The sequence below is a fragment of the Macrosteles quadrilineatus genome, unplaced genomic scaffold, assembly GCF_028750875.1.
Source record: "Macrosteles quadrilineatus isolate MER2022 unplaced genomic scaffold, UCM_ALF_1.0 Scaffold_3__2_contigs__length_128488019, whole genome shotgun sequence".
Classification (NCBI taxonomy): Eukaryota; Metazoa; Arthropoda; class Insecta; order Hemiptera; family Cicadellidae; genus Macrosteles; species Macrosteles quadrilineatus.
Window position 1 is genome coordinate 69,965,239 of NW_026542596.1, and position 19,749 is coordinate 69,984,987.

Consider the following 19,749-nt stretch of genomic DNA (forward strand, 5'->3'; position numbering starts at 1 on the left):
AATTAGCATATATTTATCATTCCCTCATTGCTTGAAATAGACAATTTAAGTAGTAGTTTAAATTATCAAAGCATGTTGTTGAACAAGTCTTTTTTTTTGTTGATTTAAATCACAAAATATGTTTACGTTTCAGAATAAAGCTTGCTTTTAAAATTTAGAGCATAATAATCCTTGTGAGCAAGAAATTTAATCTTGTGGGGTTTGTGGCTAAGTGATGAAGTAGGGGATGCAGAATACTACCCCCCCCAGGTGAAACGTGACGTCACGAAATCTGCCAACTAACCAATATTGGAGCCGTGTCCACGACTCGAATACTACCCCCCCCCCCCCTCTAGCAAAATGTGATGCTATTTAATTGTTATTTTTTTAATTCGAGTAATTCCGTTTGACAACAGAAAAGGCATGTGGGGAATCTCAAACAGAATCTTGAAATGTTGCAGCAAGTTTGGTTGGTTAGGTTAGGTTAGTTTAGAACAGTATGGCAACGAGGGGGGGGTAGTTGTCCGGGGGGCAGTCTTCCGGCGACCCATGAAGTAATGGGTAAATTATTTTTACAAAATTCAAGCTATTAAATGTTGCACTTGTACAACATCTCTTTAATCAAAAACAAAGGGAAACCTGTTATTTACAATAATACCCTTGCTGCAGCGAATCTGCAGACTAAGTGAATTTCCATTTGTACTTCCTTCAGTTTTGCTTGGATCTGAAAAAATACTTCAGTCTCATTATGTAGCGTTGTTTTAAATAACTATTCAGTGTAATTGCCACGATATATACATCAAATGGTAGCTAGGACATCAAACCCTTTACAAATCTAAGTTTATGGATTTGATTGTTATCTGTTTAAATAATATGGTTCACAGATGCATTAGTAAGCCTTAGGGCCTTAGACAATACCCCAGCAGATTAAGTTAAATTAAACATCTAATGGAAAATAAATTTTAAATGCAAGAAATTTGAATAGATTGAACATGTTTGAAATTTGTATAACAGTTAAATCATTAAAGTAATATCCATGAATATTTCCAAAATATTACAATCCAATCAGTGATAACACAGAAAGTAATGGCTTCAATTCTTTACGTTAAAAAAATTGTAAGTTATATGAACAACAGCATGAAAGGGACGTTTCTTTTATCTTGGACATTGGGAATTTTTGCACAATGTATGTGTTAATAGGAATTAATCTGAATGTTTTCTGTCTTGAACATTAAATTTGTCATGTAGTCTACTTTTGTATCGAGAGATTGCAGATCATAATTCTTCACATTGTTGTCTCATTCACCACTGAATAAAGCATGAATGTTGTTTGTTTACTTGATAACCGAGCTTCCAACAATGTTCCTTGGAATCAGATCATCAGTATTTGGTTATCTTAACTTTTCAAATTGTGATATTCTTAAAACGCTAATGAAACTATGAAAGACAATGTATGACATAATTTATTGTATTTTTTTCTGTTGTGTTTGGTGTTGAAACCTTTATTTATTTGAAATACATTATTATCAATAGTGTTTTGGTCTCTATATGTACGGTACTTAATATTATGTTATGATTTGTAACGTTTTTAGTTATGTAGTATACTATAATTTCATTGATTTTTGAAGAGCACTGATGTTTTGTCTTTGTAAATAAATTATGTTCTTATTTATGTTTTGCCACTTATTACCCTTTGTGCTGGTTTGTTTCAAAGGGGCTGAGATTACTTACAAATGTTTTGTGAAGGATTTTAGTTTTGACAATGCTTCCAGGAAGTCTTCTTCCAAATATTTAAAGCAAAAAAAGTAGACTACCATAGTTCAAAGCAGAGTAAAATAAAGCAAAACATACAGATCTTATATAACTAATATGAAATAAATCATTAAGTCTACGAAAAGGGAATATCATTCTACTGAACCAAGTACAGAGAACCATGTGGTATATGATCAAACATAGTCAGCTGATTGTCAATGTGGACTCCCAGAAATGATACCTTCAGCATAGTTCAACTTCAGGGAGCCTATAATAGGATATTATCTTGAAGAGGTCTTAGGCAAAACATAAATTATTGGGTTTCTTTCCTATTAATTCAAAAGAAAACTTGTGGCTGAGAAACACTCAGCAGCAGTGTTGACTGTTTCTGACCATAGTGACTTGAAATGCAAAAGGTCACTGTGACAAGAGAGCAAGGTGGTATCATCTGCCTAGAGATATCTGAAATGAAATGAAATGAAATATTACTTTATTATCACAAAACATTTCACAGATCCAGCGTTAGCTGGTGAAACAGGTGATATTGTCAGAGATCTTAAACACTAAGTTACATAACAAAACTAAAATCCACATAGCTTAAACTAAAATATATTTACTTATCATTTAAATAATCAGAAATATTATAATAATTTTTCTGTAAAAGGTATCGTTTGAAATCATTTTTAAATTTTGAAATACTGTTAATTTCTTTAAAATTAGTGGGTAGACTGTTGTAAAGCCTTAATCCCATATAATAAGGAGATCTTTCATATAAACAAAGGCGATGTCTTGGATATTGAAAATTTTTTGAGCGTGTAAGATATGGATGACTGATTTGTTTATCATTGTACATTTGATAATTAATTTTAAAATTCACCATCATTTTAAATATATAAAGTGAAGGCAAAGTTAATATCTCATATTTAGCAAATAAAGCTCTGCATGAGGTTCTTTTAGGCATAAATGATAAAATCCTTATAAATTTCTTCTGAATTTTGAAAACTGCTTTAGAATAAGAAGTTGCTCCCCATAATTCAATCCCGTATTGCAAGACAGAAAAGAACATTGCATAGTACACTGTGAGTTTAGTTTTTAAATCTATTACATTTCTCAAAACATACATTTGAAAGCAAGCCGTATTTAATTTACCAACTACCATTTTTATGTGTGTTTTCCATGTTAAATTCTTATCGATATCTAAACCCAAAAATTTTGCATTTTCAGTAAAGGATATAATATTATTATCATAAGATAATTCAACAGTGGAGTTTTGCCTATTCTGAATTGTTTGAAATAACATCACCTGTGTTTTAGAATTATTAAGTTTTAGCCCGTTGGCTGTAAACCAATTAGATAAATTAAGAATAGAAAGACTGATTTCTTGTTTAAGATTTTGCAAATTATTTGATTTAACTATTGCTGTAGTGTCATCAGCATATAAGATAAGGTTAGACGATACATTTCGAGGTAAGTCATTTATAAATATTAAAAATAGCAAGGGGCCTAGTATTGACCCTTGCGGAACCCCACATTTAGTGTTAAGCCACTGTGAAATACATTTTTTACCATTTTTTACGATTATTGTTCTTTGATGTCTGTTAGTCAAATATGAATGCATCCAAGACAAAGCCATATCAGAAAATTCATAATATTTAAGTTTACTCATTAATATATTGTAATTTACACAATCAAATGCCTTGGATAGATCACAGAACACCGCAGCTGTGCTCTGAGACCCATCCAAGCCATCAGAAACCTGATTTATGAAATCTGAGACAGCAGATATAGTGTTTTTCCCAGATCTAAAACCATATTGTTTATTGGTAAATAAATCATTATTTTCGAAATATGAATAGATTTGGTTGTAAGCAATTTTTTCAAAGATTTTAGACAAAGATGGGAGTACCTATTGAAATAGGACGATAGTTATCAGGGTCCATTACTGAGCCTTTTTTGAAAAGTGGTTTCAGCTCAGCATTTTTTAATTGATAGGGAAAAATTCCTTCATCAAAACATTGATTGATTATTAGACACAGAGGCTCTGCAATATGGTTTATGACATTTTTAATTAATTCAATAGGAATTTCATCCCATCCAGAAGATTTTTTATTTTTTAAATTTCTAACGGTTTTTTTTTAAATTCTAAAATCGATACATGTCTGAACTGAAATTTCATTCTTATATTATTAGGCCTACTAGTATTATTATATATCCTCGCCTGCATTAAATACGTGTTAGACAATATCGAGGAGTTTCCTACCAGAGCAGCAACACATCAACATCTTACTAGGCATCGTACCCGACTAGATTTCCCTAGAGTTAGGCTGTCAAGGACTCAGAAAGCCTTCAGTAATGGAGCAATAAATATATACAATAAGTTGCCAAACTCCATCCTGCACCTTGAAAAAAGGAAACTCCTTAAGATGGTTACAGCGTATCTCAAAGACAAAGCCTACTACTCGCTGAAGGAGTACTTTGAAGACCCTCTATTAGGCCTAGGCTGAAGTATGCCTGTCCACAGCCTTAGTTTTAATTGTATATATGTGTAAATAAGTGATTTTATATTTTTAATGACGCCATAAATCCCCCATGGGGTAAAAGATGAAGAATCGGTAATAAGGTAATACGGTATGTATAATGGTTATAACCTTTTCATTGAACACTTTTAGTCAGATCAGATCCACATACTTTTTTATACAAATAACTTTTTTTGTTTTGATTAATTTAGTTTTAAAATATAACAGTTTTGTGAATAAAATATTTGTGATTGTATATCTGACTAAAAGTGTACATTGAAAAGCGTTATAAAGAACCCTTGTATACGGACGTTTTTGTGTGCCGTTTATGCGCCGCAAAACGTGATTATGACTGTTCTGGCTTGATACATATATACATTGCATTTATTTAATGTATGCAAAACAGAATCGCGTTTTGCATGAAAACGGGGAGACAAAAAGTATGTAAAAGAGGGCTTAAAATGTTATTAGATTTGTTGATGCAGCATGCAATTTTCCATTACTTTTCTACAAAAACAGCTGGCAGGACACGTATATTGGGGTAGTCTTATTGTGGCCGGTGAGCGCGCTGCTACGATGGTAGGGGGAGGGGGCGGAAGCATGGTTTGAGGGAATAGTTGATAAGATATCTAACTTATCTTTATTTTAACTAGAGGTTGTCCAGTGGTCGAAAAATCGGCCAAAAATATGTATAGGCCTACAGACTTGGCTATTTTCACCCCACGCTCTAAAAAAAAACATGTGATTGGAATTTATTTCATATGTTTTGATTTTCTGTTTATATTTCGTTGTTATTTCGTCCCCAGCTTGGCAACCTATAAGACCCATATTATTTTTTTCAAACTTAAAACTCTTTTTTGTTCTTATTTTTGAGCCTATTTAAATTTATAAAGGTATTCTGCACACCTACAGGAAAATATCTTTCTAATTGTAATGCGTAGATTTTCCCTGCAATGCACACGAGCTGAGAAAAAATGTTTTAAAGAAACATGCTTGCCATTTAAAAATATACTAGAGGTCGTCCACTGTTCAGCGGTCGTAAACTCGACCAAAATATTATGCAATGTGAATGTACAGACTTCTCTACTTTCACTCCACTCAGTAAATAAATATTTGATTGGAATTTATTTAATTTGTATTTTGATTATCTGTTTATATTTTGTTGTTATTTCACCACTAGCTTGGCAACTCATGTAGCACATATTAATTTTTTAATTAATTTTTCAAGTTTGATGAGCCTTTTTTTATTTATAAAGGGATTCTGCACATCTACAGGAAAATATCATTTCTTACAGTATGCGTTGATTTTCCCTGCGATGTACACGAGCTGAGAAAAAATGGTTTTAAAGAAACATGCTTATCTATTAATATATAGATAGATTGATAGAAGATTGGGTCTGATTTTATTTGTTTTAGCATAGATAAAACATGGTTTTAGTTTTTTAGTGAATTTTGCCCTGTACATTTTTTTTATTAATATGGCAATAAACGATTCTGACTCTAACGGTGACAGAACTAGTTTTAGGCAGGTTGTAATAATAAAATTATCCTCATTTGTTCAATTTCTTACGACAAAGGACTACGGACATGTATCATGATATCATGTAGGACCTGTATGTATGTACACTATGTATCATTCGGTGGCCGTGATCATTCGAGTCTATCGACTATCAATCGAGATATCTCTAGTAGACTGTTTCTAGACACATCTGTTTTAACCTACAGCAGACAGAATTTGCAGTAGGAGTTTTGTTGTGGTTCAGGTACAGACGAGTCAGGAAATCTAGATTATTTAATTCATCTCTAGTGATGGTCGGCTGTGTTTATTTGGAATTTTTAACATTTGAGTAAAGTAAAAATGGCATTTAGTAATGATGTTGGTTCTGAAGGTGATTGGAGAGAAAATATATCTTCTCAATTACAAACCCGAAACCGACAGCAGTGCAAATGTTTTGAAGATCTTATAACTTATCGTAAGTTTACAGTTTTACTATCAGAGGCATCTTTCACTAAACATAACCTACAAACAAAAACTTTCGCTTTCTCTTAAAAATTGGGTTGTCAAATAACTTTCATTTGAAAGCTAGGTTATAACTACAATAAGTTAATTCCTGAAAATACAACGCCCATTTATAAAGGGGTTTAAATTCAGTACAGTAAATAAAAGACCATACTTCATCGGTTATGAGCATCTGGTACAGTTTATAAACAAATGAAGGCCAATGTTTAAGTTATTGGTAGAGTCATCAAGAGACCTCAGAGTAGCCCAAGTTGAACATCCTGGGTACAGTTTCTTAACTGGGCTATGCTAATATTGATTGAAACTATCGATTCGATTAGTAAACCTTCATGCGATTTTTTCACTATCAGCAAGTTTGGTTGGTTCTAGGTTAGGTTATGATAGTTCAATTTTATAATAGATATATTTAAAAATATCGATTATTAACCAATATTTTCAATTCTATAGTTTCAATCAATATTAGCATAGCCCTGTTAAGAAACTGTACCCAACATCCTTCCTATACATAGGCCTATTGATGGTGACTAGCCTACTGTAATAGTGTTTTATTCAATCAAAACTTCTTCCCATCCTTGACATCTTGAAATTTCAACACATTATTCAGACCTATGATTTTAGTTTAATAGCCTATTAAATATCTTAAGCTTTATTGTAAAAAGGCTGCACTTTACTTGACGTCCTACACTCATTCAATTGTTTTTTCGATTCGATATTTTCATTCGATTGTTTCATTCGATATATCGTTTGGTTAGTTACTTAGGTTAGGTTAACCCTACCTAATTAACCAAACGATATATCGAATGAAGCAATCGATATATCGATCAATATTTTCATTCGAATGAGTGTAGGACGTCAAGTAAAGTGCAGCCTGTAAAAATTGTGACTTGGTGGGCAAGTGGTTTTAGTGCTCGCCTTTAAATCTAAAGGTCACTGGTTAGATTCTAAGCGAGATTGTTTCTGGAATCAGATTGTATTTGTCATTGGGAAACCAATTAACAATACCACCTAACAAAAGGCTAATAGATAGGCTACTTTCTTTTAATACTTTCTTATTAAATGGCTATAGTAACAACACGAGGGTTTGGATTGTTCTTTTTCAAAAACGTAACGAAATAACGATGGTGGGGATTCCACAAAAAATAACTAATAAACATTTGCCTATTAACTTAATCATCAATGCCTATTGATGAAAATAAGTTAGGCCCTACCTGCAGATTAGCCATATGGAAACATTGGGTAGCTCTCTACGCATTATAACTTAGGCCTATAAATATGAAATGTTCCTCTAAATTTCAAACTTAACTTATTGTCATGCTACCCTCAAACCTAAAACAATTTTCATAAATTAATATCAAAGTAAGTTACTGCCTAAAAAGCTGCCAATGTTACCACTTAGAAGAACCTACTATATATGGTAAACTTATATTCATTATTCATGTGTAACATATAGGCCTATAAAAGGTTGTTTATAATCACATGGGCTTTAAGTTACAACATGTTTTGTCCATCAAGAGTCACATTAATTCCTAAGTTTTTAAGTCACCTGACATGTATTATTCTTAATTTGCATCTTGCGAGTTAAACTTAGAAATAATATAAAGATAAAGTAATTGGCACCTATACAATTTGTGGTGGCTGCTACATTTTGAAGTAGCCTAGCCTATATCTCCTTCTACGATTTGTCATAGCTGCCTATTGCAAATCAAATACAAAACACATCTTAACATAGACACAAAAAATAGTGTAGGCCTACATTTACCTGGCTTAGGAATGTAGGTATTAAGGATGGAGGAATGAATAGACAACTAACTTACCTATAAAAAAAGTTCCAATTAAGTTTATTGAAAGCACACAAAAAATGATCACAGCACAATAAGCTTGATACTAGGTGGCGTTTGCAGAGGCATCCACAAAATTGAACGGAGTCATCAAGGGTTTATATTATATTGTTTTGGTCATACTGCAGTAATACCAGTCGTTTTTAATGCATGCGTTGCGGGTCTAAAGTAGCACTTTTACTCTTTAGGAAGTAAAAATGGTTTTTATCCTCTATGGAGTAAAAATAACCTGTTGTCAGCTCAGTTGTAAATTTCTATTGTAAGCAATTGCATGTATCGAGATATGTATCGATTCGTGCTTCGTAATTATTTAAACCTACAGTCTACAGTTTCTTCCCATAGCGTTTTAGCATTGCAGATACATCCATTCCCACACTCAACACGCTCACCTTTACTACTTCCTTCACCACCCCCTACGTCGTGGACCTATTTCCCTCTCTTCCCATAGCATTTTAGGATTGCAGATACATTAATGTAATTGCCAAAGACAGTTCCCACACTCTGCATTGCAAGCCTTACTACTTCCTTCACCATTTCCTACGTCATAGACTTGTTTCCTTCCCTTCTCATGGCATTTTTGGATCAAAGATACATAAATCTAACTGCCACAGAAGGTTTTCACACTATGCTCATACTTTACTACTTTCTAAGCCATTTCCTACATTGTGGACCTGTTTTCATCACTTTCCATAGCAAGTTAGTATTTTAGATACGTTAATCTAATTGCCACAAACAATCCCCACACTCCGCACTGCTAGCCTTTACTACTTCTTTTACCATTTTCAATGTCGTGGGGATGCTTCCATCCCTTCTCATAGCATTTCAGCATTGCAGATACATTAATCTAACTGCTACAAACGGTTTCCAGTTCCCACACTCCACACTGCTCACCTTACTACTTCCTTCACCTCTTCTTACGTCGATGACCTGATTCCCTCTCTTCCCATAGAATTTTAAGATTGTAGATACCTTAATCTAATCGTCATAAACAGACCCCACACTCAGGACAGCTCACATTGACTACTGACTTCACCACTTCATACGTCTCGGACCTTATCTCTCCCTTCCCATAGCATTTTAGGATTGCAGATACCTTAATATAATCGTCATAAACAGTTCCCACACTCCGGAACGCTCGCCTTTACTACTTCTTTCACCACTTCCTACGTCACGGACCCATTTCCCTCCCTTCCCATAGCATTTTATGATTGCGGATACCTTAATCTAATCGACATAAACAGTATCCACACTCCAGACTGCTCACCTTTACTACTTCCGTCACCACTTCATACGTCGCGGACCTGTTTTCCTCCCTTCCCATAGAATTTTAGGAATGCAGATACCTTAATCTAATCATCATAAACAGTTTCCACACTCCAGACTGCTTGCCTTTACTACTTCCTTCACCACTTCCTACGTCGCGGACCTGTTTTCCTCCCTTCCCATGGAATTTTAGGAATGCAGATACCTTAATCTAATCGTCATAAACTGTTCCCACACTCCGGAACGCTCGCCTTTACTACTTCCTTCACCACTTCCTACGTCACGGACCCATTTTCCTCCCTTCCCATAGAATTTTAGGAAAGCAGATACCTTAGTCTAATCATCATAAACAGTTTCCACACTCCAGACTGCTTGCCTTTACCACTTCCTTCACCACTTCATACGTCGTGGACCTGTTTCCCTCCCTTCCCATAGCATCATAGGATTGCAAATACCTTAATCTAATCGTTATAAACAGTTCCCACACTCCGGACTGCTCGCCTTTACTACTTCCTCCATAACTCCCTACGTCACGGACCCGTGTTCCACCCTTCCCATAGCATTTTATGATTGCAGATACCTTAATCTAATCGTCATAAACAGTTCCCACACTCCGGACTGCTCGCCTCTACAACTTCCTTCACCGCTTCCTACGTCGCGGACCTGTTTCCCTCCCTTCCCATAGCATCATAGGATTGCAAATATCTTAATCTAATGGTCATAAACAGTTCTCACACTCCGGACTGCTCGCATTTACTAATTCCTTCACCACTTTCTACGTCACGGACCTGTTTACCTCCCTTCCCATAGCATTTTATGATTGCAGATACCTTAATCTAATCGTCATAAACAGTTCCCACACTCCGGACAGCTCGCCTTGACTACTTCCTTCATCACTTCCTACGTTGCGGACCCGTTTTCCTCTTTTCCCATAGCATTATATGATTGCAGATACCTTAATCTAATCGTCATAAACAGTTCCCACACTCCGGACAGCTTGCCTTGACTACTTCCTTCATCACTTCCTATGTTGCGGACCCGTTTTCCTCTCTTCCAATAGCATTTTATGATTGCAGATACCTTAATCTAATCGTCATAAACAGTTCCCACACTCCGTACTGCTCGCCTTTACTACTTCCTTCATCACTTCCTACCTCACGGACCTGTTTCCCTCCCTTCCCATAGCATCATAGGATTGCAAATACCTTAATATAATGGTCGTAAGCAGTTCCCACACTCCAGACGGCTCGCCTATACTACTTCCTTCATCACTTCCAACGTCACGGACCTGTTTCCCTCCCTTCCCATGGCATCATAGGATTGCAAATACCTTAATATAATGGTCATAAGCAGTTCCCACACTCTGGACAGCTTGCCTTGACTACTTCCTTCATCACTTCCTACGTCGCGGACCTGTTTTCCTCCCTTCCCTAATAATCTTTGGAATGTAGATACCTCAATCTAATCGTCATAAACAGTTTCCACATTCCAGACTGCTCACCTTTAGTACTTACTTCACCACTTCCTACGTCGCGGACCCATTGTCCTCCCTTCCCATAGAATTTTAGGAATGCAGATACCTAAATCTAATCGTCATAAACAGTTTCCACACTCCAGACTGCTCACCTTTAGTAAATCCTTTAGCACTTCCTACGTCACGGACCTCAAGCTAGTGTCGTCATTTGATTATATTTATGATTCCTACCGTTTCTGTTCTAATATCTGTGGAATAATGCTGTCAGCTATTTCTTTATCTACTGCATTCAAAAGTCAACAGCTGATCTTTGTTTATGTGTCTTTGTCTTTGTTTATGTGTCAAATACTGCTTCCATAAGGATTACATTGAAACTTTGAGACCCAGTGGGGCGGATTCCTGAGAGTTATTTTTAACGCCTTATAGATGTTGGCACTCACCGATATGGTCTTTATCACCATCCAAAATTTGAAAACGATTGATTCAGCCGTCTAGGAGGAGTTTGCGTATTACGAAATGCATAAAAGTCGACGTATAAGAGCTTCGCTCGCTCCGCTCAATTAATTCATCTTTATGTACATGCTATCAAATTTTCTTTCCAGACAATCAACTATTTGACACAACGTTATCGTTGCGGAATGAAAATCTACATCTCAACATCCAAATAGAGAAACTGAGACAAGGTAGTCAATCTCCCGGGGCCCACGGCAGTGGAGGGGACTTCACCAAGATATCTGCCTTGGAACACAAGATTCTTAGTCAGCAAGAGGAGCTGACGGAGCTGCACAAGCGGAGGAGCGAGAACGCTCAGTTGATCATTGATCTCAACAACAAACTGCAGGAGAAAGAAAAACATATTTCTAGACTCGAACTTAGGTAAGCGACAAAGGCTAGAAAATACCACCTTAACCTATCATTGTCTTGAATTCATGATTTATTCTACACCATTGATATCCACGGATGAAAACACTAAGTAGTTTATTCTAACACATATTGCCACATTCCTCATTTATAGAGTTTATTGATTCTAGATCCAATAAATGAAACTGGACTGTTTTTGTTTCTTTAATAAACGGAATTTAAAAACGCAAAGCTTGAGATCAGACCTTATGCAAACTTTGTAATTGTATCACTCTACAACTGCTGAACATAGGCTTATTGTTTAGAGCCAAACTTACTAGGGTTATTTCGACAAACAGTGAGCAAGTTTTTTCAACAAACAAATTTCAATTTGATAATGCATGTATCATTTTAAACTACTCTGAAAACAAACCCCGGGCCACGCCGGACGAAATCAGTATTATAATGATAGTGTTATCTAAATGTTTGTGTATATGTACAATTTTTAAGGTTTTTATGTTCGTGTCTTGGTGGTTTTAATTACGTTCTTGACGAGATCCAAGATTTGAAAATGTTGTCTTCCCAACGAAACATGTAAGCTACTGAGCAATCTTAATCAGTGGGACTATTTGACGGAGAATGTTTTTTCTACCACTGCATGGAAATTATCAATCAATATTTAAACATTTAAATGATGTAATATAGACAAAGTCAATGTTTGTAGGCCTATTAATGCAATATAAGTTATGAACTTCAAAACAAATTTATTAGGCCTAGCCTAATTTAATGAACATTCAGGACAAAGAAAATGATAACAAGTTTAAACATTTGAGTGATAACAATAAATTAGACAGAATCAACATGGAACCAGCCAAGGTTTTTTATAGGTAACATAGTTAAAAAAAAGAACAGATAATTAGGATAAAATTCTTATAAACATCAATAACATTTAAAAATTACTAGTCAATAATACGATCTTGCTCAGATCGTATTATAATATCACATTGCCATACCTGTAAACAGTATACAGAATAGCTCTTTGCCGCTCTAGAGCGGGAATGGATCATTCTCGCTGGCTAAATCAGCAGATTCACAGTTGTCATTTCTACACCAACTATATCCACGGATCCAGTACATTACTTAACAACCGGTAAACAAATAACTTAACCTTAAAAAAGCTAACATAACCTAAATGCAATTTTATATAAGTTATTTTTAACTAAAAAGTTAATCTGTGGTTTATTATAAGTTAATATTATGGTGGTAGGAAAAATCTTGTGTAGCGTATATTACGAGCACAAACCGCTCACAAACTCTCAGGGCTAGTTAAGCCATTTTTTATAGAGAGAATTACTAACTAGCATAAATAATAAGAGTAAGTGATCGGTACTCGTATGATGAAGATGATTACAAGTTTTCTTAAGTCGTTATGTTACATGTTTCTAATTCAAATTATATTTAGAAAAAAAATAAATATTATTAGTTTACTATTTTGTACCGGTACGCTCTGCTCAATTGGCGGACCTAAAACCGCACACCTAGTTTAAAAAATTCATGTCCTGCATCGACAGTCATTTTTTTAGGGCTCTAATTTTTATTATTTCTAATTACAAAGTTATTTTTGTTGAGTGTTTTGTAGTTATGATTGAAATTTTTGTTTTTGACAAATATTTTACAGTGAAGAACATACCGTATAGTGATGTTATATCTACACAAAATAATACACCCCTACATATTATATGAACATAAATTATAGCCTAATGCAAACGTTTTACTGGCGAAATAAAAATGAACTCTGCTACATCATAACAGAAACAAAATAAAACATTTTATTTTAGCAATAAACTAACAGCTCTTACAAAATAAGTATTAAAATAAAAAAAATAAATATACCCCCGCCGCAGCAAACCTGCAGACTAAGCGAATTTCCATTTGACTGATTGGATTTACACTGAAATGTCTACTTAAAAATATAACATTTATTCCCGATTTAAATAGAATTAGTTTAACAAGTACTTAGGTTTGCTGCATCAGGGAGGGTAAAACTGTTTTTTTTTTGTAAAATGTTAATAGTTAGTAAGAAATAAAAACATTTTCCAAATTTGATCAAAATATGTTCGTAAACAAGCAAACTACAACAGTTTACTCTTTCTCCATAAGAATAACATTGGAATTTTAAATTTACAATCTTATGGAATTTTCTCCGTAACCATTAGGCGCATAATAACGCTTCAATATACTAAATTATTTGTTTTTTGAAGCTCTACAAAATGGTTTGGAAATTAATTGCTAAATTTTATGTTTTTTGGGTCAAAATTGGGAAAAACCTATTTTTACCCCATAAAACCCCCCGTAAACACCCGTTCCCATGGTCCGATCATGCTGGATCGCGAACTCGTTCGAATAGACGTAGGTTTACACGTTTGTACCAAATTTCATCAAAATCGGATCATTTTTGCTCGAGTTATCGTGCTGACGGACACATATATATATATATATAAATATAAATATATATATATATAAATATATATATATATATGAATTTGAACGGATGGTGTTTTTGGCCTCTAGGGACCTCAAAACGAAAAAAAAAATCGGTCCCGCGTCCAGGTCTTACCATGAGTACTACGGTAATAGCTTATTCCCTATATGGGAAATTCGCTAAAAGTAAGGAATAGGCTAGACAGCTGTGGCGAAGTTGACACCACAAAAATTTATAAACTATTAACAAAAGTGAGAATTTTTAAATGTTTAAAGTGTATTCATTTTTCTATTTCTATTTCAGTCTCAATGAAAATGGCAGAGTTTTGACAAGTTTGAGAGCAGAAATAGAAATGTACCAGAAGAGCAACAAAGACCTGGAAGCTTTGAACCAAGTGCTCAGAGATGAACACCAAGCTCTTCATCTGATGTATACACATCTTGAAAACAAATTGAGGACTGTTCAAGTAAGTGTTTGTGGTTTTGGTGAAGAAATATCAGTTGGTAGCAAGTGGTTACCTTGTATTTGATTAAAATATTTAGGCCTAAATGAAACTAGCTGCTTTACCGGCACCTCACAACAGGTTGACGATGAACTCAGTTGTACCGCTTAATGACTAGGTACCTAGGCCTATCTCTTTGGTATACGTATTTGCAATCAACTGTGTGGCAGGGTCAAAACTAATAACTTCATCGAAATGTATTGGAATTCTATTGTAAGAATCAATAAAAGGATTTTTCCTACCACTGCATGGAAATTATCACATTGCCATACCTGTAAACATAACGGAAATTAGCATTGCCGCTCGCTTATCATCTGATTTCACAGAGTTGTCGTTTCTGAGACACTAATCACAGCCGCGGATCCTGGACGTTAGTTAACAACTGGTAAGCTAAAAAACACTTAACCAACATGTGTTTTTAGTTTCACCCCTCCCCATTCGGCTGATAGTGCCGTGATAGCTTAGGTGGGTAAGGTGTTGCACTAACCAGTGTAGTGCTGCAGTCTTTCTAGGGTTTAAATCTTATACTTGTGCAATATGGTTCTTTCCTGTTAAAGGGAACATGAATTATTATCGATGAATTTTTCGATCCATCGATATTTTTGTTTTCTTTTACGATCTATATTCATTCTGTTTAATATCTTCAAACGCATTTAATTTACGAATTGAAGACTGTTTATTTCAAGCAAAAATAATATAAGACATGAAACCGTTCTAAACTAACCTAAAATAACTAACCAAACTTGCTACGGTATACCATTTCAAAATTCCGTTTTATAACAGAAACAAAATGTGGGGAATACCAATAGGAATTTTGAAATGTTACTGCAATTTTGGTTGGTTAGGTTAGGTTATCTTAGAACAGTTTAATTTCAATTAAATATATAATTTTTTAATATGAATAATCGAAAACATTATAAAATCATTAGTACCCTTTAAAATTCATTTTAAATTGTTTTTTTAAATTGTTTAAATTAATTTTTTAAATTGTTCATGTTGATACTGAAAAATATTTATTTATCGTAGATGTCAGCTGATACTTTTCAATTTGTTAATAGGCCTATCGATATCGATACAACGGTGTTCGGCTTGGGCGGAAGTTGTCGGCATTAGTGAGTTTAATAATTATTGCAGACAACACCTGTTTTGCTTCTATTTACCTTGGTATAGTGGAAGAGGACAAAGATTTGTCTTTTTTTGTATTATTTTTGTTAAATTCGTTCATATTCTGTCGTACTCCATATGCAATAGGTTAAATTTCTAAAACGACATAACTTATAAAAAAAAAAAAAAACTAATCGGGAAATAAGAAAAATATCCTGGAGTCTATGGGTTAATAGACTGAGTCCATGGGTTAATAGACTGAGTCTATGGGTTAATTGGGTAAAAAATAAACAAACAAAACTAATGTAACAACTAACATTTATTCAATATTTTTAATGTGATAGAATACAACCCTTATGTTTTTCTGTGAATCACTTTTTTGCAAAATTTATCAGAATAACCAACTGAAGTATATTGTACCGTAGACAAAAAGAATGAAATATAGACCATCAGGTGTGCTGCGGTTACCATTGGTTCTGGCGCACACCCCTGGGAGTGTGCGCCAGAACCCATGGTAACCACAGCACGGCTGACGGTCTATATTTAATTATTTTTGTCTACGATTGTACACACAATAAACCTAAGTATTTAGTATACAGTATATTTACCTCAGAATTTATTGATCCAACCCCACAAGGTGTTTTTTTACACAGGACCGACATTGTTTAAGGACAAATCAGCTCATAATTAAGTATCCATGTTCAGAAACTAGTTGTTGATAACATAAATTTGGACTTTTCCTCTGATCCGGACTCTTTGGCCAGTCCAGATAACGAGTTTGCCGGTTAAACTGACATCCCCAAAAACTGACGTGATCACTGGTCTCAAATCTTTCCCACGAGAACAGTCGTTTCAGTACCGCCCATTTCCTGCTGATCTAGTCCGTATAAACCGATGTGCTGATAAAAATTATCCGGTTAAAGAGATGTCATTTCCGCCGAGTGTAGTCTGGTTAAACCGATGTCCGGTTAAAAGGTGTCCGGATAAGAGGGAGTCTACTGTAGTACATTATAAACTATTATTTAACACATCTCTACAATAAAAAGTACCATGGTAAAAACACAATAAAATATTGGTATAATGTTGAGTATAAATTCCTAACACAATTATTTTGGGAATGTTTTATCCATGTGCCTGGTAAATTCTTAATAGAAGTTTGAGTTGTAAACACACTGGTACAACACAAAGTTCAAACGATGGTCACCATTTCAGAACATTTAGTAGCCAAGAATTTCCAAGAGCAAATTTTCAAAGCGACATTAGGCTATAAGGGATTTGATTATAGCAGTTAGATGTTGGCAAAGAAGTTTTGGGTTATAAGTGGAATATTCGCTTGAAATATTTAGCCTATATTTTGGTCCGTGTTTGTCATAGAGCGGCTTAATGAAGATGGTTTGGAAATCCTCCAGCAGTGGACTTCCTGGCAACAATCCAAACTTTTGAGTCATATTTATAACAAGTTACATTTTGCTCACTTCCAGACTAACTCCAGCTTCGGTTTTTACCCAGTTTCTCTGCCGTTTGTTCAGTTCTAAATTTACGAGTACATTAATAAAACGCTTTGTTTACCGGTCTAGTTGCTGTAATTTATGAGGTGTCTCATCTTCATTCATGGTTTTGTGAAACAAGTTTTGTTATAGTGGACCATGTTGTAAATTGGTTAATTTAGTTTGTGTTGTAAAATAAATATTTCTAATAAAAAAAGTTATGAGTTTTGCTTTGGGTATTCTATAAGGTAAGAAATTAACACAGTGACTATTATTATTAATAATATGTATTAATGCCTATTAAAAATAGCTAGAATTTTATTAAAACAGCAGTTATTAAATGATATAATAATCTTTTTGTAAAAAGAAATGCTGTGGTAATATTGAATTTATAAAAACTAATGATTCACAACCTAAACTAATTGACGTTTTCTGTAAACGAGTGTACATAGAACCATTTTTGGGTGGTTACACAATGTTTGAACTCGTTATGAATGAGAGAGAGGAAACAAGCAATGGACTAGAGAACCCCTATTATTTGGTACCTAATATTTCACATATTAAGCTTAAACATTTTAATCCAAATAACTATTTGGTAACTGTTAAAATATGACTATTTTTAAATTATAAAAACAAATTATAACTGTTAAATCCAAAAAAAAAGAAAATGTTATTTCAATAACTTTTGTTTTACACTTAAATACAAACCTCAATAAATTTATTCATTTATTTATCAAAGTAGTTGTGTACATTTTTAACAAGAACAGTTTTACAAAAGGAGAAGAGACGGCAGTCAATATGATGAATAATAAATTACCTGTCTTGAACTATTGGCTTCTTTCAAGGAAATTAGACGAGGCAGTTAAAAGTAATTAGTAGAGTCACTCATAGGTCTGTTGTTTTCTGACAATTATCTGTAGAGATTTTTAAAGTTTTAATTTTAATCAGACAATTATTTTTTGGGATGTTTCAAATAAAATAAAACATCTAACTTCTAGTAAATAATTCCAATACTTTGTTAGAATGATAAAACCTTATGTCATGTATGCTCAACAAAATAAACTTTTTAATAATAAACACAATTAATTGTTCAGCTATTATGTAAAGAAGATAATATTAGTGTATAACTGAGATGTCAATAAAAGAGGTCTATAATTAATTGTTACTCAAATGTCTATTTTTGATTTCAGATTCACCGATGGTGATTAGAATTTTAAATTTAGTCATAACAGTAATAGTTTATTTTGCTGTACAATTGTAATTTGTTACTAATGATTGTATTTTCCAGGATGAGAACCGGGAGATTGTGGATCGGTTAAAGCAGTACAAGTCCAAAGATGCTGAGAAAATGAATGAAGAAAATGAAAACTTTGTGAGGTAATATTTAATAAATTAGTAAACAAATTCTATAGTAATATCAATAAACAAAATCTTGAATTCCAACCAAGGTTAAAAAAAAAACATAAGAATCATGGGGTAGGTAAAAGTTTTCATACTTGACTAATCAACTTTCTGTTACGGTACATTGGTAGGCCTTGCTGAACATTAAATAAGTAAAATAATATTTCCTGGTTTTCCAGCATACCTTATCCAGTATTTCATATTGTAATATCAAATTATGAATTGGGTGACCTATTATCTCTCTTTGAGAAGTGTGCTGATCTAATAGAGAGCACAGGACTTTGTTCGTAGTTTCAATTCCCGCCAATCACCAATGGATTTTATGTAAGTGGTGATTCCGCGAACCTCTAGGCCAAGCAAATAATGTGTAAAGGTTCCAGAATGTGAAAGTGGGATATAAAACAACCTATCGATATTTGTGATGATTCATTGTTTCTGTAACCCACAACTTATTTTTCCATGTTTTGACACAGAAAAAAGAACGCCAAGATGCAGAAGGAGCTGGAGGACGCAGCCAAGGACATGCGAGGACTTGCGCCTGACTTGTACGCTCACAACATCGGCCCCGCACTGCTCTGTGCCTCGGTGCCGACCAAGCCTTCAATCAAATTTGTAAGACTTGTCACACATTCTACTCAGTAGACGTAAATATTGTAAAAAAAAAAATAGTTTCTTACGACAACCACATTTTAGTGTACAATATGCAGTGTGCTTTCTAACATCTCTTCAAGAGAATCTGTTAAATTTAAAATTTGACCAACAATGTCAACACTATTATCTGGTACACGATTAAACCAAGGGTTGATTATCCACTGGTAAATATGGTAGCGGTTTTATCTATATTTGCCCTGAGTTAACAAATCAATATTGAAAGACATTGTCATAATATGTTTTCTGACTTAGAGTGACTGAAATGATAAATCTTGTTTGTTGCAGAAACATGTTTGCTCTCAATTGCTGTAAATTTCCCCTCTTAATCTATTGCACCAAGAAATTGAATCTAAAATATTTTAAACACGATTTTGGTAAAAGTGTAGAAGGATATTTTCACAATGGATTGTAAAAAAACATTATTTAACATATTCATATCA

At 34.1% G+C, this 19,749-nt stretch overlaps 1 protein-coding gene across 1 annotated transcript in view; it reads left to right on the plus strand.

The window, feature by feature from the left end:
- Window positions 1-6,031: 6,031 nt before the first annotated feature.
- The window catches only part of LOC128988768 (autophagy-related protein 16-1-like), a 204,403-nt gene continuing 190,685 nt past the window's right edge, over window positions 6,032-19,749 (plus strand). Inside the window, exons 1-5 of the mRNA XM_054410386.1 lie at window positions 6,032-6,220; window positions 11,445-11,718; window positions 14,468-14,630; window positions 18,546-18,634; window positions 19,132-19,270. Of these exons, the coding sequence (XP_054266361.1) occupies window positions 6,106-6,220; window positions 11,445-11,718; window positions 14,468-14,630; window positions 18,546-18,634; window positions 19,132-19,270 (780 nt within the window). The 5' untranslated portion in view covers window positions 6,032-6,105. The remainder of the gene's footprint in view (window positions 6,221-11,444; window positions 11,719-14,467; window positions 14,631-18,545; window positions 18,635-19,131; window positions 19,271-19,749) is intronic.